This window comes from Arvicola amphibius, chromosome 17 (genome assembly GCF_903992535.2).
Source record: "Arvicola amphibius chromosome 17, mArvAmp1.2, whole genome shotgun sequence".
Taxonomy (NCBI): Eukaryota; Metazoa; Chordata; class Mammalia; order Rodentia; family Cricetidae; genus Arvicola; species Arvicola amphibius.
Genome location: NC_052063.2, coordinates 38,589,729 through 38,610,218, shown reverse-complemented (window position 1 = coordinate 38,610,218; position 20,490 = coordinate 38,589,729). Strand labels below are relative to the sequence as shown.

At 46.2% G+C, this 20,490-nt stretch overlaps 1 protein-coding gene across 2 annotated transcripts in view; it reads right to left on the bottom strand.

The window, feature by feature from the left end:
• The window catches only part of Tbc1d30 (TBC1 domain family member 30), a 74,753-nt gene extending 56,447 nt beyond the window's left edge, over positions 1–18,306 (bottom strand). The window contains exons 1-2 of one of the 2 annotated variants that reach the window (XM_038314768.1): positions 17,946–18,306; positions 14,428–14,592 (exon numbers count right to left, since the gene is read on the bottom strand). In XM_038314768.1, coding sequence (XP_038170696.1) covers positions 14,428–14,592; positions 17,946–18,306 — 526 coding nt within the window. The remainder of the gene's footprint in view (positions 1–14,427; positions 14,593–17,945) is intronic. The other variant, XM_038314770.1, reaches the window with a different exon arrangement.
• Between the last annotated feature and the right edge of the window lie 2,184 nt (positions 18,307–20,490).

The window sequence follows — 20,490 nt, the reverse complement described above, 5'->3', positions numbered from 1 at the left end:
GCTGGCTCTTGGCATCCAAGTTCACAGCAAACTCAAACCCCAGCTCCAGGGCATCTCCTACCCCCGGCCTCCACCCACACTGGCACTGTGTACCTACACACACAGGCCTACACACAATTAAAAATAAAAACAAATCTTTAAAACGCACAAGATGAGTTCCAAGTGGTTCCCAAGAGCTTAAAAAAATTCTAGGGCATTAAAATCCACAAAACTCCAGCATGTGTATAAATTAAGAAGATTGTATCTCAGCAGAATCCTGGAGTTGCTCCTTCCTAACCCAGCCCTTCCCCTTCCCCACACCAGATACAATGCCATTCCCAAACCCTCGGCCTGCCCTGATGTGTGTTACTTTCATGACCAAATCGCATGTTTCACATTGCATGCACATCCGATCATCCTTCCTGCCTGTCCATCTGTGCATTGGTGGACTCAGCGTAACAAATGCTAAGTGGCTGATGCCGCCCCTCCCCTAGTAGGCCCGTGTGTAATAAGGGAGAACACACATGTACAAAGGATCAGACATAAATGTTATTGGTACTCTATAGAAGTAAGTATAGCAAAGGGGGAGTGGGGGTTCCAGAAGAAAGGGCAGTGGATCTCAACCAAGCAGGGGATGAACAAGGAAGACAGAAAAGGCCTAATTCTCAGTCCAACTCACCAGCAAAAACACTCTGAAATGAAGGCAACACACAGTCATAACAAAGTCCAGCGTGTTCTCTGTGCTCCCAAATGCATTTGACAAGCAAAAGTCCACCGGGCACAGTGGTGCATGCCTTTAATCCCAGCAATAGAGAACTAGAGAAGCAGAGGCAGGGGAATCTCCGTGAATTTGTGGCCAACCTGATCCACATAGTGAGTTCCAAAATAGCTGCGGCTACAGAGAGAGAGAGAGAGACCCTGTCTGTCTGTCTGTCTGTCTGTCTGTCTGTCTGTCTCTGTGTGTGTGAATGTGTGTGTGTGCATGCATGCATGCGTGTGTGCGCGCGTGTGTGTGTACACATGCCCATGTGTGCTTAAAAACTCTTCTGTAGATCCTAAACACACCTCTTCTGACTCCGCCTCTGGCTGCCAGTGGCAGCCTGGGCTCTGTGCTTCTCTGTGGGCTTTCATTACCCAGACTCCCTTGCAGTTGTACAATCCTCCTCAGCTGTCCTGGTGCTCTCCAGAGGGATCAGCTGTCACCCACAGGTGCCTCACAAACCTTACCCAAACCCTGGGTCCCTCTGACTTCTTCCTCCTGTACCCCATCTCTAGACCTATGAAGCCACCACACACACGCACGCACACGCACACGCACACACACACACCTTAGCATCACAGTGTCTTCCTCGCTCCCAGGACTCTCTTCCTCAGGCCATAAGCTCTACAGACCTGACACACCAGCCTCCTCCCTGTGCTCGCTCATCTTGTCCAGCCTGTCCTCACTCCTGCCAAAACGGCCTCTGAAACACAGAAATCAATTCACCCTTTATACTGTGTGATGCTCCCTCTACCAAACAATCTCAGCCCCGACTGCAGCTGAATTCCTTCTGGTATCCTGTGGTAGAATACCAGGGTCACTGAAAATACCCGGTGTTCACACAATGTTTGAGCTGTTTTCTCTGCCTTAAGTATCTGGCTCCCGTGGCACATTCGTTATTCCCTTCTAATCCTATTTCTTTGGAGGAGAGCGGGATCATGCTGTCATTCAGGTGTGCCTGGAATTCATTCTGTAGTCCAGGCTGGCCTAAACCGCTACAATCCTCCTGTCGCAGCATCCCACATGGTGAGATTATAGTGTGATCATCATCCCCACTGGTTTAATCCTATCCCTTCCAATACTCTCCCATGTTTCATGAGGTCTGAGGATTTGATCTTAGCCCCCATTGCCCTTTTCTCATACAGAGCCTACTTTCACAAATAGCATGGATCCAAAAATGTTTATAACCATTCTCAAACAAAAACACATAAAGGAGGATCAATCTTGCATATTATTGGAAAAAGTTAGGCACTCCGTTCCTGCTCTTGGAGACTCTATCTGAAGCCAGCCTCTGACCTGGCAGATACTGGGGCATGCATGCTCTGTGACCTGAAAAGTGGTCCCCAGGAAAAAGATCAAGAAGAGGAACTGTGTACAGAGACAATGTCGGCTCATTCCATCCTCCTACCCACCGCTCAGGATGACTCTGACAAATTTCTCACGATTGAGAACTAGGAAGGTGCTCAGACTCTGTCCTGCTGTAAAGAGGATCAATAGTCTTGGCTTGCCTGAAATTCCCTTGTTTTGGTAATACTAAAACATAAAATACTAAAACTCTACTAAACATTTCCCCACATGTTCAATAAAAGTGCATACATAGTTTTACCTTGAAACATTGGAAACTTTACTGGAGTATCAGACTGAACGAGAAAAACAGACTCCAAAGACATTACGTTAGACTTGTATACTCTATGAAAATAGAAGTTGTCTAAAATTAATTCCAACCTACCAGGACTTCGGTATGGACAGTAACTATAAATTTTTGTTTGTCTCTCTGAATCTTTATTTTCCGAGACATTCACCAAGGATTCTATGATGGTTAATCTTCAGTGACTAGACTTGGAATCTCCTTGGAGATACACCTTTGGGCATGTTTTTAAGGACATTTCCAGAGAGGCTTCACTGAGGAAAGATCCACCATGAGCAGGGCCTTCCCAACCAGCCCAGCTCCCATACTGAATAAAAGAGAAAGTCAGCCTACAGCAGCACCTCCTTCCTCTGGCTCCAATTTGTCTGAGCTGCCACTTCCACCCTTTCTCTGCTAAGAGGGACTGTATTCCTTCAAACCACGAGCAACAATAGCCTTCTCTTCCCTTAAGTTGCCTGTTCTGTTTGGTCAGAGCACATGAGGGAAATAATGACCACAGATACTGTGTATTTTTTGGTTGCCCTCAGTACCCAGCACAGGGCTTCCTTGAATACAGAAATAAACATTTATCTATCCACTTACACATTCAATTTCATCTCCAAAACATTTCTGAGCTGACTGGGGTCAAGAATATTGTCCATCTTGTAAATTAAGAGAACCATAGAAAAATAGGGGTCTAATGTTTAAGTACGATTTCAGTGTTACTTTGTTTGTATTTGCTTTCCTTTTTTGAGACAGAGTTTCTCTGTGTAGCTTTGGAGCCTGTCCTGGAACTCACTACTCTGTAGACCAGGCTGGTTTCAAACTCAAAGAGATCTGCCTACCTCTACCCTCCTGAGTGCTGGGATTAAAGGCAGTTTGCGCCACCACTGCCTGGCCTTCAGTGTTAGTTTTAACTTAAAGATAAAAATCAATTTGAATGATCCAATAGAGATCGAAAAACTGATCAAAGCAAGCAGGTAAGAAGAGTGGTAATTCCCTGAATAGGGAAGAAATACAATATACATAAGAATGTGACTGGTTTATCCCATCGCAGAAAGAGAGAGAGCTTGACTACTCAAGGCAGGAGTGTGAGGACATTCTACCTCACTTGCTTCTCTTCATACAGGGCTTACTATATAGCTAAAGCCAGCCTTGAATGTACTATCTCCCTACTTCAGCTTCCCAGTGTTGGGCTTACAGGTGTACCCCCACTACACCTGATTTATAACTCTTTCTATTGCTTATATTTTCCATTTAAAACACAAAGTAAGGAAACACAACAGGATGCAAACATGGAGTAGGGGTGTGAGTTAGAGAAATAAAATAGGATGCTGGCCACACCAAGATGGTCAATTACATTAGCAGCTGCCCATTTAAAGAGGAGTCAGATGGTCTCTTTCTCCAGCCACAGTCAGCAGGAGAGGCACACACAAAATGCTAGAGACCAAATGAAAATACAGGAGACCAGGGCAATCGACTCGTGTGTGCACATGAACTGTGACTATGGTATAAGCTCCACTATTGATCACTGCCAGGTCAAGTACACTGCGCGGTCACAAAACCGGGACTCGGCCGAGTGTGGTGGCACATGCCTGGACTCCGTTTGAGAGTCTGCAGCCAGACACTCACTCCGGGGGGGGGGGGGGTCAACTAAAGGAGAATAAGCCCTCATCCTTCTCTACGGGAGTCTGTCAATGTTGGAGAACAGTTTACTGGTGGTTTCCAAACTCTTCTGCCCAAAAGAATAGCTCAGGGAGCTCAAAAATCAATGTGTCGACTCGTGTCAATTAAATCTGAATGGTGGGAAGTGGGAGCCAAGAATTAGTATGTTTTAAGCCCCAAATGATTTCAATAAACATCAAAATCTCCTCTGCAGAGAACGGAATTTGAAGATCTATATTAAAATTCCTACAAGAAAGCATCATATATTCCGCTGTAGACTCGATATCCAACACAAGAGAGATGCAGCTCAATGTTGGGAAGAGTACTCAAATTCATGTTAAATTTATACGCAGGGTAAAGGGCGCTTTGAACTGTGGATGCATTTCATCTTGGACGTGTTGCTCACTGCCCTGTTCCCAGCGTCTATAACCACGTCTGGCAAATCGCAAATGCATGTGAATCTCTGTTAAGCGAATGAGTGACATTTTGATACATAGAGTTGAAAATACGTTTTAATGGCAATACTCTTTTTCACATAAAAAGGATTGAAATATCCCACTTCTAGAAGTATTCTATCATAATCAAATGCAAAAAGTAATAATGTGTACAGAAGATGATTTTAAAAAAGGACCCTCTCAACCCTTTCATATACTGTTGCAGATCACATCAGTTTTAGTTTTAGAGTCTGTCTTCCCCTCCTGGGAACATTAATGCCTTTCTCCTAACGGCCCAAGAGAGCGCCCCCTGCTGGAAGTACTTGGTAATGACGGCATCCACGGAGGTGCCCCCATTGTGACACCTTGCAGCTGAGAGCTGCAAGCTCTGACCTTCGGGCCTCACTAAGTTCAACCAAAGCTTGGAATAAAGAGAAATCACACTGAGTTCTCCTTTACCTCTAAGTCATCACAACCAAGTCCTAGAAACATTCCTCCTAAAACCCTGGTCCTTATCAAATGAAGTCACAAGAAGATACACCAGCTATCTCAAAGCCAAAGGAATCGCTCAGAGATCCGAAGTCCAAAAGGTCATACTGCATGTGCAAACACTGTGTGAGTTTTCAGAAACCTTGGAACGAATTGCAAAAACTGCAAGCATGATTCTTAGCTGTAAGATGCTCAAATGTTCTCGCTTTTTTCTCTTGGTGAAGGAAACTGCTATTAAAATATACAAGTTTAAGCGTGTGTGTGTGGTGTGTGTGTGATGTGTATGTGTGGTCTGTGTGTGGTGTGGTGTGTGTGTGTGGTCTGTGTGTGGTGTGGTGTGTGTGTGTGGTCTGTGTGTGGTGTGGTGTGTGTGTGTGTGGTCTGTGTGTGTGGGTGTGGGGCTGTGGGAGGGGTGTGTGGTGTGTGTGTGGTGTGTGGTGTGTGTGTGGTATGTGTGGTCTGTGTGTGTGGTCTGTGGGGGTGTGGTGTATGTGTGGTGTGGGGGGTTGTGTGGTGTGTGTGTGGTGTGTGGTGTGTGTGTGGTGTGTGGTGTGTGTGTGGTATGTGTGGTCTGTGTGTGTGGTCTGTGGGGGTGTGGTGTATGTGTGGTGTGGGGGGTTGTGTGGTGTGTGTGTGGTGTGTGGTGTGTGTGTGGTATGTGTGGTCTGTGTGTGTGGTCTGTGGGGGTGTGGTGTATGTGTGGTGTGGGGGGTTGTGTGGTGTGTGTGTGGTGTGTCTGGTGTGTGTGGTGTGTGTGCATGGTGTGTGTGTGTGTGTGTGTGTGTGTGTGTGGTATACTGGGTGTGGAGGTGGTGTGTGGTGTGTGGGTGTGTGGTCTGTATGTGTGGTGTGTGTATGTGTGGTGCATGTGTAGTGTGTGTGTGGTGTGTGTGTGTGGTCTATGTGTGTGTGTGTGGTCTGTGGGGGTGTGGGGCGGGGGTGTGGTGTGTGTGGTCTGTGTGTGCTCTGTGTGTGCTCTGTGTGTATGTGGTGTATGGAGGGGTGTGGGGTATGTGTGGTGTGGGGGGTTGTGTGGTGTGTGTGGTGTATGTCTGTGGTGTGTGTGTGGTGTATGTGTAGTGTGTGGTGTGTATGTGGTGTGTGGGTGGTGTGTGTGTGGTGTGTGTGTGGTGTGTGTGTGGTGTGGTGTATGTGTGTGTGGTGGGTATGGTGTGGTGTGGTGGGTATGTGTGTGTGTGTGTGTGTGTGTGTGTGTGTGTGTGTGTGGTCAGACATGGTGCTGCACACCTTTAATCCCAGTACTCAGGAGGCAGAGGCAGGCAGATCTCTGTGAGTTCCAGAAGTCTGGTCTATGAGGCAAAATCCAGGACAGGCAGAGCTACTACACAATGAGAGCCTGTCGAGAATGTGTGTCATTATTTTTCCCAAGCACATTTTTCTCCTATTCTTCATGCTTAAAATCTGTGTTAAAATCTCTTGCAATGCACTCTAGTTCTGCTTCATAAAAAGAAAAACTAGCCAGTCCCTTATCTTGCCATAAGCTATGTTACCTCAGGGATGACCACGGGACTAATTAGACATTGGAAACATGCTTCAAACTGTTCACTATTAACAAGTTGGGGATAAAATCCACATTCAAATTCCAAATATAAGGAAAATCTCCTTTAACCTAAATGTTAGCTTCTTCTTATACATCAACCAAATTAACCTACACAGACAAGTACATGCGCACATGTATGAGCACGTGCGTGCACACGCACAGTACATCTGGGTTACAATGGCAGATGGGGAAAGAGTGCATCTAATTCTAGTTCCCAGAAAGAAAAAAAAGATCACACTAAAAATATAGTACATGGAATTTTTAAATCATAACCTACAGGGAACGCAGGAAAGGAGCAGAGAAGATTGGCAGGTTCTGGGGCTGGGGAAGCATGCTGGAAAGTAGAAACAGGCACCACCAGGTCAATCTCAGACTGACAGAGAGAGGCCGAAAGGCACCCTTGGTCACACCACAGTCCACGACTCTGGGACGGGCAGCCAGGGAGCTCAGAGTGGAGAATGCAGCAGGCGGAGGGACACACTACCAATCCCCGGAAGACTGCCTCCTGCCCTCTCTCCTGAGGCAGGGCAGCACCTGCTCCCACACTGAGTTCCGTTTCTGGACAGGTTCGCCACACAGGCTTGACCCATAACTTCCTTAACCTAAATCATTTACTAAGAGACAGGAGCAATACAGTGAACGAGTCCTTGGTATCTGGTGCAGCGTCGGAGCAGGCGAGGGATAAGAAAGTTCGTTATAATGCTGGAGGGCTTTAAGTCGTCTCAGTCTCTCTCTCTCTCTCTGAGCCCCTCCTCCCCCACCACCCTTTAACATCCTCCTTTTCCTCCTCAAGGCCAAAACTAAAATGCTGCGCTGCTCTTGCTCCACATTTCTACGTCAGAGCATAAAGCGATTCTTTAATTGTTCTCATCAGTAGCAGAGCCCACAAACGCTCCTCGTAGCTGAAGGAGCCCGCCCAAGGTGCGCTACATAGAGAGGCCAGCTTCCTGGGTCCCCACTCACCCAGAATATTAGCACTAGACCACACCTCTTTTTCCAAACATGTTTCTACATGGCTTTCCATGCTTAATTATCTGCATGCAATGAAATCTCCAGAAAAAAAAATTTTTTTTAAAAAAAGCCAGAAAGCTTCAAGATAGATGGGCGTGTGATTCTTGGAATATGGCTAGCCAGAGAGAGCCGTGGAAGCAGGGACTCTCTCCCATGTCCTAAGTCATGCACTGCCCGACTTGATGAGCAGCAGGCATCATCAGCAGCCTTGATGAGGTCTGTGTGCTGTTGCCCTGAGTCCTGTGAGCTGCTCTAGGTGACTGAAGCAGTGGATTGTGGGAAGGAAGGGTCTAACCACTCTATCATAAGCAAAACTGAAACAAGCTGGGAGTTACTCTGACGTGGGGGTACCTTTGTCCACATAGATGGTGCCAGAATCCAATTGAACTAAAAGGGATTCAGCTGCTGTCCACTGCAGAACTAATTGCTTGCATGGCTACTCAGTATTTCAGAACCACACCTTGCTTGGGAATATATATCAGAAGTATAAAGAAAGGAAAACTTATGCTTTCTTAGGAGAGAGAGTTCACCCAGGGAAGAATACCCAGGAGCAGGCCCAAATGTGTATGAGAGAGGGAGACAGGAGAGAGAGAGAGAGAGAGAGAAAGAGAGAGAGAGAGAGAGGGAGAGGGAGAGGGAGAGGGAGAGAGAGGGAGGGAGGGAGGGTGAGTGGAGACTGACTGACTGAGCAAGTTTTGACCACTGAGCTATACCTCTAAAACACCCCCAAAATATTCTTAATAATTTTATGCCCACAAATATGATCATGTGGCAAAGCTGCTATGTGACAGAACTGGTATGCACTGAGATGACTTCAGAAAGAAACTACACGTGGGTTTAGACCAAAATAATGAAATAATCACAAAACAACAAAGCTTTCAGGCTGGGGTTGAGGCTCAGCTCGGGCCACAGCACTATAGAAATAACAAAATAAGACAAAATTTCTGGATTCTGACGTGTCTTGAGTTTGGGGGTTAAAGAACAAGAAGGGAAATATTTCTTACACAGGACTGAAAAGGTGACGGCCTTAAACACAAAACTGACTTCATGACTTATGGAGTCTCCTCTCAGACACTGAGGGCTGGAGAAGTCACTCGGTCAGCAGAGTGTTGATTTAGCATCCATGAAACCCCAGTTTGCTCTACACCACCACATAAACTGGGTATAACAGTACCTGCCTGTGATCCCAGCACTTGGGTGGTAGAGACAGGAGGATCTAAAGGTCAAGATCATATAGAGAAATCAAAGTAGGAAGGGATCTGGAATCTTCTTCCCTGCTAGCTAGCTTTCATGGTTCCAGAAGGTATTCTACAAACTGCTTGGAGCAGTGGGTGGGAGGCACCAATAATCTTAACTTGCTATGGATGCTGCATGCTATACAATCAAACTGCCAGGTAAAATATGTCCATTGGTACAATAATGGCATGACTGTTATGGGAATAACCAACTGTTTTGTGTTTGCATTTGAGGTCCACTCCATGGACCCCAGGGAGCACGCTACTACTGTTGTCTTGCTACACTGAGGTTTTGTGCCCTCGAATTGCTTTCTAAATATTTATTATGCCTGTAAGTATGCTGCTGTCAGTCACGGTCAGAGAAGCCTGGTTTCACGGTAGAAAGAAGTTATGACCGACACTCATAACTAGTCAGAGTTCTGAGAATAAATGACTGTTGAGTGAGTGAGTTACTCATCCCGAAATATCACCATCGCCCCCTCCAAGGTTCGGGCAAGCACTGTGAAATGAGAGACAGAAGGAAGGTAAGGGCTGGAAGATGGGAAGGGGTATTGTACAAAGCTGTCTTCTAGACACAGCGTGGCATTGGCATTCATGAACTCAGCAGCTGTAGTTCTCAACAGAAGATTGACGACTGGTTCCTTCAACATCTTGTCATGACTGGGGGGGAGGAAGATAGATCGCATGGCCCCGCTGCTCACTAAGGAGCGATCAGCATAGGATGGTGGAGGAGGAAGAACCACCTTCTTCAGTGGTGTAGGCACTGGTAAGCTGCCCACGCTGCACTGAACAATCCCCACGCCCATGCTCACATAGCAACACTAAGTAAATTCAGTGAGACACACAAAATTTCTTTTCTCACCATGAGGTTAAAAGGGTGATTGGTTGTGATAAGAGGGGCCAGGGATAGGAAGAAGGGGGCAGGAGAGGGTACTAGGGGTGAGTATGATCAAAATATTTTGTGAGAATTATTAAATTATTCAAAAAGTTAGCAAATTAAAATAAGTCCCAGGGTCATTTTCAGCGACATAATGAGTTTGAGGTCAAAGCCACCTTGGTTTACATTAAACCTTGTTCCTGCCACCACCTCCCCTCAGCATTGAGAACTCTAAGACATCAACTGCAGAGCACTGAACCACTGGAGAGGCCCTAGTGAGCATGGGACTCTGTGAACACACAAGTCACGTGACTGTGAAATCTACTCCATAGAACTTAGCACTGTTGCTCAGTTGGTAACATTCACAACAGTGAAAAGACAAAAGATAGACAAATAGGGGAGACATTTGTAAGACATATATGTGACACAGAGCCCCATCAAATCTGGAAGAAAATGTCAGACTGTGTATGAAGGGAAATGGGCACCTCACACAAAATGGTACCAGGACAGCCAATAATATCATACAAAGGTGTTGGTTTACATTAGTAATGAGCAAAATTAAACACACACAGCCACTGCACCAACAAACTGAGCAGACTGTCGGTACCACGGTCACTTCAGATCCACGCGATCCTTCTCCTTCTGCAGAATTTCGCCCTTGCTCACATACAAAGAATCTGTTTCTTCATTCCTACCGAGCAGGAGGCCCAAGGGACCAAGGAAAGTGAACTTTGGAGTCTCTGGAGCTCTGGGAGAATAAATCCGTTCATTCACACGGGGTTGCTGCCTGGAGGACAAACTGGTAAGCAGCGACTGTCCTTTGCAAAGATTCTCTCCGGGCACCTGGATCTGTTACATGTCCCTGGACTTTTAACTATGTCTGCCAACCTGCTTAGGCATTTAGATCCATTTTAGGTGTGTAAGCCATGACTGAAAGAAAACTGTTCACTATTATATCACCACAACAAAACAATAGACTGTAAAAACAGTGTCCAGAGCTAGTGAGCTGGCTCCCAGGATAAAGGTCTCTTCTCCAGCCTATGTACCTCAGTTCAGTCCCCTGGTCCCATACGGTAGAGAGAGAAAGCCAACTCCCAAAGACTGGCCTCTGACCGTCACATACAGGCACACACACGTGCACAGCACACACATGCCTTACATGTGCACACATGCACAATGACACATATCATACCTGCACACATGCATACCTGCACACCTGCACACACACGCACCAGCACATACACACACAAAGGACACTCACCTACTTGACAAGGCATCTGGATCTTGCAGACACTTATGAGAAACAACGAGACTCAGGATGCTACAGCAGATTCGTCACTAAAACAAGGCTGCCAGCTCTCTGATAAGCCTGTGTGTGGTCGGCAAGGCTTCGACACGACCACATATATTCATACTTTGCTCATGCTTCCTCTCATCTCAGCTTTAAAGTTACAGCTATGCTCTAGTACTTGATTTGTAGCAGCCTTCCACCTAACATCTGCAAAGCAGATTATAAAGCCATGCGAGGCGAAGAATATGGCTTCTGCTTTCAGGAAAAGGAGATTGAGCAAAACACGTAAATATCTCAACAGCCCATCCTTAGATAAATATGAGGGAAATATCTCCTCCATCAGACAAGTACTGATCCTGCACCATGGTTTTTGCTTGTTTTGTTTGCTTGTTTAGAGTTTAGAGGAGGTTTTGTGTTGGTTTTGTTTTTTTTTTTTTTTTTTTTTGAGACAGGGTCTCACTACATAACACAGTCTGAACTCAACTCTTGATCCTCCTGACCCAACATTCCTTTGGTTCCTCTCATTGTCCTGGAGCCTTTAAGTGGGTTTTCCTACACGCCAAACTACATTTGTACGGTCCAATCGTTTAGCCGAGATAAGCATTTCCTTCCTGTGCAGGCTGTACTAGAGCAGAGCATGCTATAAACCAGGGATTATCTTGTTTTCTGCATACTACAGAATCCGGCAATGCTGCAACAATATCGTAGAACTAGAGGAAGAAACAGAGCGTTTGTGGTTTATGGTGGAAAATGTGGACTTTTGAGGGTACTATCTCCTAATTCTTTCTCAATCGTTCAGTAGTGTGACTCTGGGCAAATAGTTAAACTTGCGGGATCTCAATATTCTAATACAATGTTCCTAAAGGAGGCACCATAAGGCAATAGTTGAGCATAAGGCATATACTCAATAAATGATCACAGCTGTGCTGGTATTTTTAATCAGTATTAAAATGTTTATTAAAATAGATACTCTTAGGTGATATAGAAAGAAGACACATTTTTTTATAAAACAAACATTGATCCTGACCTTCTTGTTTGTTTGTTTGTTTGTTTGTTTGAGCTAGAGTCTGGCAATGTGGCCCAGGCTTATCCTATAATCTTGATCTTCCTGCTTCAGTCTCCTGCGAGCTACGCACACAGACGTACCACACTTGTTAGACCGTGCTTTTCTTATTCCTGCCCCAGTTTAAATGAAGAGACACTGTCCGTGGTGGCTTGAACAAGAATGGTCCTCATGATCTCATTTATTTGAGTGTCTTGTTCCCAGGTGGGGAACCATTAAGGATTAGAATATGTGACTTTATCTCAAAAGTCCACGGCAGGCCCTGTCTCTCTCTGACTCTCTCGGTGTCTGTCTGTTTCTCCCTCTCCCTCTCCCTCTGCTTCTCTCTCTCACCTGTGGGAACCAGAAGAAAGCTCTTAGTTACTGCTTTATCACCATGCCTGTCTGCCGCCATGCATGATGGTCATGGGCCAGTTCCCTGAAACTGTAAGCAAACCCCCGAATAAATGAAACAAATGCTCACTTTTATAAAATGCATTGGTCACGGTGTCTCTTCACAGCAATAGGACAGTAACTGAGACACTGCCGTGAGGCTTTTGTAAGGAACTGTAAAGTATAAGCAGCTGTTTCCACCTAGGTTCTGGGAATCGACTCAGCAGATCCTCATTCAAGCACCCCAAACCACCAAGTCATCTCCCCAATCCCAGCTTTTACATTTAATAAAACAAGTCAACACACTGAATATTTGACTATGTTGTTGCCAGCTGCTGCTAACGCAGGAGCCGTTGTTCTGAACGGCAGTGGAACCCCAGTTCTTAAGAACTCTCAATATGTTTGCTGTCGGTTGGCTTTGCAGAAAGAGTAGCAATGAGTGTAGAGGCTGAAACTCTAACGCATTTGTTTTACCGAGGAAAGAACTGAGCTTGTTGGGAAAGGCTCCAGACAGCCCCATAGTCTCTAGAATGAAAGAAAAAAAATGGCTGGAATTAAGAGACATAATTTTAAAATCTATAAGGAGGACGCAGTCACAGACTCACAAGCTGAGTTTGGTGCTAGTGGGCACACTGTCTAAAAAACACAAATGTCAATCCTTCTGTCAATCAAACACATCTCAAATCTACCATTAGTCCAGCAAGCTCCGGCTCCTCTCCTCTGCCCCACCCTTCCCCGGGTCTTCCCTCCGCATCAGAACTCCATGCTTTCTCCAGCTTGCGCTTTTAACTTCTGGCAGAAAAGCTAATAAGTAGACAGACACAAAGTCGAAAGAAAGAAATCAAAACCGGTCTTTCCTATTAGAAAAGAAGGGAAATCATGTTTACTTAACACGTTTGAGTGAGTCAGAATCCATGAAAAGTGATCATGTATAATGCATGCCAACTCTACATAGACATACATGCATGCAGATCCATGCACACACCCGCTGCTGTCACCCTCCTCTGGCTCGCCAGATAAGCTCCTGACTAGAGGAAAGTTCGCCTGCTCTACTGCGTTCCTCCTGGCGTGGACCCTTGTGACCACTGTGATCACTGAACAACATTCTGCTTCAGATGCATTACATGAAACCTCTCGGCCAAAACTGTCAATAAGTAGAGACTAGCAAACAGCAATATATGGAAGAGAAGCAGGAAACTCACCATCAGATGGGATTTTTAAGCTGATAATGCTATTATTTCAAACTAACTAATTAAGCCCTGGAATCTGTTTCATGAAAACAGACACATCTTGATTTTTAAATTAAAACAAAACAAAAAAAAATCTTCTATCTGTTTACATATAAAACATGACAGAGGAGAAAGTAAAAAGAAAAAGCCGTTCTGACATGCACCCAAGAAACTGTCCCAGGCGTCTGAAGGTAGCAACTCTTGTGCCTGCATTTGCCATACCTGAACCCCACTCTGCCAGGCTGCGTGTCAACAAAGAAGGCAAAAACAAAAACAGGGACACGTTAGCAGAATAAGACACAATGCAACTGTACGGAGAATTACAAAATCAACTGAAAAATTTTAGTAACAATGAAGATGGATCAGTAGCTGAACAATTCAGTTCAGTTAACCAGCTAGGCAGCTCCTAGCTAAAAGTGGGTAACGCAAAACACAGGCTTCATTTGTTCAAATGCTTTGCCCTTCTTAGATTTCAGAGTAGGCTGTAAGCGGCCCCCATTGGCTTACGCCAATTGTTTAATATCCTCATTAGAGCACAGAGATTAAGGGAGCAAGGACACAACTTTAAGCGACATCAATTCGGTGCTTGTTGAGGCCCTTGGTGTCGCATAAACAGTAACCATCGTCAGAGAGAAGTGTTTTTCTCTATTATTCTCCTCAACTGGTGAATAATAAAACTAGGATTTAACACTAGACATAAAGCATTCATTAGGAAGCCGTATTATTTGGGAGGTTCCTGAACTTTTCAAACTATGGCAAAGCAGCGTCTGCTGCAGCTTCAGTACCGGCAAAAGTGGCAGAGGAGGGACAAACACCCCAGACCCCAGGACTCACTTCTCTTCTGCGACACAGCCTGCAAGCAGGCTGTCACAACGTCGCAGTTCCTCTGAACTTTATGCAGGAGTCTGTCTTTCTGCTTCAGCTGCCGGAGTAGCTTCGCCGACTGGATGCCAATCCTGTACTTCAGCTCGCGGAGGATTGTCTTCAGCTCACTAGTGTCTGTCAGGAAAGAAAGAATAAATCCCTTGAGAGAGAGATATAAGCCCCCAGTGTGCTACTAGCCCAAAGTTATCTATGTAGAAAACCGCATTTAAACACACTCCTTCTCATTCTTCATCTAAAACAACCTGTACACGTCAGCCAAGACATCCCAGTCCAGTGAGGCACCCATCCGTCTCCCACTGGACTCATGAGACAAATTCTCTCAGACAAATGCCATTCTAGATGCCGCATGAAACACGTAAGCAAAGGCTCCAGGTGCACACCTACCTTCCGAAGCTTACATTGGCCTAAAACACCACCCACTTAAGAGACTAAGGCAGGGGGATCCCGAGTTCAAAGCCAGACAGTGAAACTAAGATCCAGTCCCAAGAACTCAAGGGCCGTGGAGACAGCAATGCAAACTCACCAAGCCAAGCACCCACATAAAAACACAGTCATGGTGGCACGCTGGCCTCTACATGAACACATGGACGTACACACAAACACAGACAAGAGGTAAAAGAGGGCTCAGTGGTAGAGGCCTTGCCTAACATGTGCGAGGTTCCGGTTGTTCAAACCCCAAGACCCCAAAAAATAGAAACTAGCCACAAACAACTTTATCAATTGCCAGTTAAAAGCAAATAACGCCATCACATTTTGTGATGTAGATGAATGTGGTTGTGCTAGTTTTAAGTCTATGGTCTTCTAATAACCTTCTTATTAAATTTCATTTTAGAACCTTGGTAATTTTCCATCGTGGTAGAAAATGTATTTCCTCTAAAAGGATCAAATAAATAACTCTACAGCTTGGGCTGGAGAGATGACTCAGCAATTAAGATCACTGGCTGACTCTTCCAAAGGACCAGGTTCAAATCCTAGCACACACGGGGGCTAACAACTGCCTGTACATCCAGATCCAGGGGATCTGACACCTCCTCCTGACCTTGGCAGGCACTGCTCACAGATGGTGCACAGACACGTAGGCAAAGCACCCAAACATATAAAATAAATCTTAAAAAATTAAAATTAATAAGAACCTTAGTAATAATAATTAGTAATAACAATTCTGTATTCTTAAAACTAATGCTCACCACAAAATGAGATAATATGAAACCCTATCTAATTTTTGGTGTTTCTTAAGGCATCTACGACTTTTCATTTCTCTGTATTATGTACTGCTTATGGGACCATGTTCCAATCCCCATGTAGAAATGTCTCCCACAGTAATATCTACGGTTAAATAAACATAATACAGGCAGAATCGTCTCCGCATCAACTCCATTTCTCACTAAGAAACAAAGGAAACAGGTCAGCTGAAATACTGGCCAATTTCCTCTCTAAGGAATTTTATCCTTACATGATAAATGGGTTTATAATAAAAATTATCTCTAACCTTCCCTGAGCACTTAACACACATCAACGTAGGCCCAAAGCCTTACAGCTAGCTAGAAACAGTAGCAACATGTCAACTAGGGAATCTGACTCCAAAGTTCAAACCTTCACCACACACAGCCCGGTTTCCTTCTGCCCCCTAAACCACAGACCCACACACGCTAGCTGGGGAGGTGCTATGTTGACGCCATCCGCGAAACAGGCAACAGTGAGGGAAGAAAATTACCGCGCAGGTTATCTGGGCTGTGTGAAACTCAGTGAACACGGTACCTAGACTTGCGTCGGAACGGCTGGGTTCTGAGGCTGAAAACAAGCAGACCCAACGAGGATCATTTCAGCGAACAACTGCAGGGATCGCCCAGCCGGCAGTCTAACCAGTGCTCTAGGGATGTTTATCAACAGAGACAATGTGTCACTATGTGGCGTCTTCTTCACCCAACGCAGTCAACTGCACCGAAAGAAAGGGTACGCGGGCAACTGGGTGAGCAATGGGATGAAAACTGGGGAGAAATGGACTCCTCCAGGCCCCGTAAGTGAGAAATGGACTCCTCCAGGCCTCTGTGAGTGATTAGTTGAGTGCCAACGCCCACTGGCGAACTGCCGACCTCTCCTGCAAACTTTGGCTTGCCAGTTTCCCTCTACCAAAAGGAAATGAGCAGTCACCAAAGTTTCCTAGTAGTGAAATGTGAACAGCTCTCTCAAACAAGGGAATCAAATCAAAATTTTCAGAAATGATTCTGTTGGAGTCTGAACGTTTGCCCCGTAGCAAGACACACTTTTTAGCACAGCTGGATAATTATATAAAATAAAATGACCCAACTCCAGTCAAAGTACCATAGTCAGCTGGAGGGGGAAACTTGACCCGGAAGCCAGAAAAGGAAGCTGAAAACTGTTCACAGAGGTAGGCGAAAGCAGACAGATTTATCGTTCTTCTGGTTTGTTTTTTGTTTGTTTTTGTTTTGTTTTGTTTTCTGGAACCAGCTAGACTGGACATTGTCAGTGCATGAGCACTGTATGTATAATTCGCTTTATCCCTCCCAGGGTCATTTGGCACAAAGACGATACTTGCAAGAAATGTGATGGTGACTTGCCCTCTGCTCCCACACCTTACGTTTTGAAAATATGCACAAAGGCAACTGTAGCTAGTACTGATGCCTGAAACACAAGCTATCATTATTGAGGATAAATAATAATCATCTAACCAGAACGTGAGCCTCGGAGTTTGATAACAAACGAAATATCAAATTAGCCTCTCCTCCGAGGAAACCAAGGTCATTTCTCAGCTCTCCAGGCCGGTGGAAGGTTGCAGCAGTTAAATGCACCGTGAAGCCCAAGCGCTCAGACTCTTCACTCAATCCTTTCCAGAGACCCAGATTAAACCTGCAGCGAAACTGCATTATCGAATTATTCTGCCTCCCTGGTTAAACCCTATCCAAGTGGGTGGCTAGGGAAGGGGCGGGGTGGAAAGTCCTGGAAGTCGTCTGTTTCTCTCTTCCCAGCGTCCTCTAGGTAACTTCTGGGGCACAAGGAAGAAACTCCAAACTAATCCTAACAGCTGTTCAGGGGAAGTTAGAGTCTAGACGGCCTCGGGCCTTGGGCACCTGAGGGGCTGAGGGAGGTGGGGAGACTCGACCACGCTATGAGCCACACCTGCAGAAGGGGAGGAAATAGACGCGGTGAAAGTGTGACTTTAGGTCCCCAGGAGTCACACTCTCCGGGTGTGCGACAGGGCGCCAGCGTCCAGGTGGGTAACTGGCGCAGGTGGTCAGGTGGCGCAAATGGCGCAGGTGGTCAGGTGGCCAACTGGCGCAGGTGGGCAGGGGCGCAAATGGCGCAGGTGGACAGGTGGCGCAGGAGGGCAAGGTTGGCTGGGGGCGCAAACAGCGCAAAGTAGACAGGTAACTTAGGAAGAAAGGAGAGCAGGTGGCGCAGGTGGGCAAGTGGCACAGATGGGCAGGAGTCCCCGCGCCGCCGCTCACCTTTCTGCCGCAGGTACTGCATCTGAAGCCGCAGGCTCGGCCGCTCCCGCAGCTCCTGCAGCACTCGGGAGTCGCCCACGCCGCGACCTCCCAGGAATACGTCGGAACCCGAGGTCTCGGTGGAACTATCCAGGCTGTCGCTGCGCGGGGGGCGACCCCGGGACGCACGGTCCCCGCCGGCTGCCACCTCATCCTCCTCGGTGCAGCTGTAAAGCTCGATGAGCAGCCCGCTCACTAGGGACGCCGTGCGGCTCGTGCGGCCGTGGGGCTGCGGCTCCTCGTCGCCCTCGGCTGCCGAGCGCCCCGCCGCCGCCTCGGCTTGCAGCGGGTCCTGCGTCCCGCCCGCGGGAAGGACCTCCATCGCTCGCACCGCCGCGCCGGCCGCCAGTTCCGGGAGGGCGCGGCCACGCTGGCTGCAGAGTGCCCGGCAGGGGTCTAAACGCCAACCGATGGGCGGAGCCGGAGTTCCGGCTTCTAATCCTCGGGCGCTGCGCCCAGGTCCTCCCGCCTTCCCACCTGACCCGAGCGTCCTGCAGGCTGCACAAAAACCTTTCTAAAAGTCTGACCATCTGGCATAATGTACTAGAGTTTTAATGACTTTGGGAATCTTTTCCGTCCATTACAAGACTTGGATTAAGATCAACTGAATTCCAAGACACAGAAAGAGGGTTTAATAAGCCTTCCTGTGTTGACCGAGCTAATAAAACTCGCCAGTGCAGGTTTTGATGGTAAAATCAAACTTATGAGAGATATATCTTTTTCTTAAAAAAAAAAAAAAAAAGAAAGAAAAAGAACTATTGTGGAGTGTGTGCACGCTCATTCCATGATATTCATATGTCAGAGGCCAACTTCATGTAGTCGGTTCTCTCCTTCCGACTTTAAGCAGGTTCTGGGGATCATACACCGGTTGCCAGGCTTGTTTGACAAGTGCTTTTGCCTGGTGAGCCTTCTCGCCAGTCCTAGAGATTTATCTTCACACTAGACTTCAGAAGAGGTTTGATACCATCACCGTAGATATCTTCGTGAATTTAGTCAGACTGATCGTTACTTTAACCCTGTGGTGTCCTTGCTTTTCGGTGAGGGGCCTGGAGCAACGAGACTGGATGGCTTGCCACAAAGTTACCTTGAATTTGTATTAGTGTCTGCCTCTCATTAGGCATAAATACTGTAATCGTCTGCTAGCTTCTGCCGGGTCTCGGGTCTCGAACAGCGGCAGGCTTCCTGTTTGTTCACACTTCTTACCCTTGGGGCACAGCCTGGCCCTGTGAATACAAACCTGCTGCCCTTGACCGCTACCACCAAAAACCATTGGAAATTGGAGAAAACATGGGTTCTAAAAGCACAAGTTTTATAAGGTTTTATACCCTAAAGCAAGAATTTAAACTTGTACTGGAAAGGCTGAGAGATGGCTCAGTGGATAAGAGCCCTGGCTGCTCTTTCAGAGGACAAGGGTTCAGTTCCCAGCACCCACAAGGCGGATCACCCACAACTCCTTCGAACTCCACTTCCAGGGGATCTGGCGCCCTCTTCAGACCTCCACTGGTTCTGCATGTGCTGCACAGGATACACACTTAGGCACGCTCACGTAAAGTGTTTTTAAAACCTCATACTGAAAACATTGTGTGATTTTATAACTGATTATCTTCTGCTACCATTTAGTGATTAAATTGAAATGGGATGGGGTGGCAAAAGCTTGTAATCTCAGAACATGGGAGACCCGGGGGGGGGGGGGGGCAGTGTCTTGAGTTCAAGGCCAGCCTGAGCTACATAACAAGATTCTGTCTTTATTTTTTTAAATTTTTTAAATAAATAAAAATAAAAAGTATGGCAAGATGGCTCAGCAAGTAACGGAACATTAGTCAACAACCTGTGTTTGATCCCTGGCGCCCACAGGGTACAAGTAAAAACCAGCTCCTAAAATGTTGCCCTCTGACCTCCACATGTGCACCACGACACACATGCACACACACACACACACACACACACACACACTAATATGATGAAAACAGACACTAGAACAAGTTTCTGAGATAGTCTATTCTTTATGACTACACACAGACACACAGACACACAGAAATAAATGTCAACCTTTTCACAGAATAAAAGAAAGAGATGAATAAATTGCTACCTCATTGAAACTTTTAAAGAGAGTTTTCTCCCTATTGCCTGTGGTGTGAGTGAATGAATCCAAGAGTCCTTCATCATAAGCCAAACTTTGCGGCACACAAGACTTTCCCAAGGGGCAAATACCGCGACTGTTTCTCTAGCCTCAGTCAACTTCCCCTGGGTTTCCCGTTGCCTCTGCTAGGAAGACTCCGCAATACTATTCTCTTTTAGAGTGTGTCCTCTAGGAAGTGTGGAAGAGACATTCAAAGGGAGCTGAGGAAGATGAAGAGAGAGATCAAGGAAACAGCCAATTGTTAACACTGACATTTCTAAAGTAATAGAACTCCAAAATCATTTCCCATCGTTAGCAAGTTTCTGGAAAAGGGAAGATTGGCAAACTGGAAATGAAGGAACACCGACTCAAACTTTGTGTATGTAT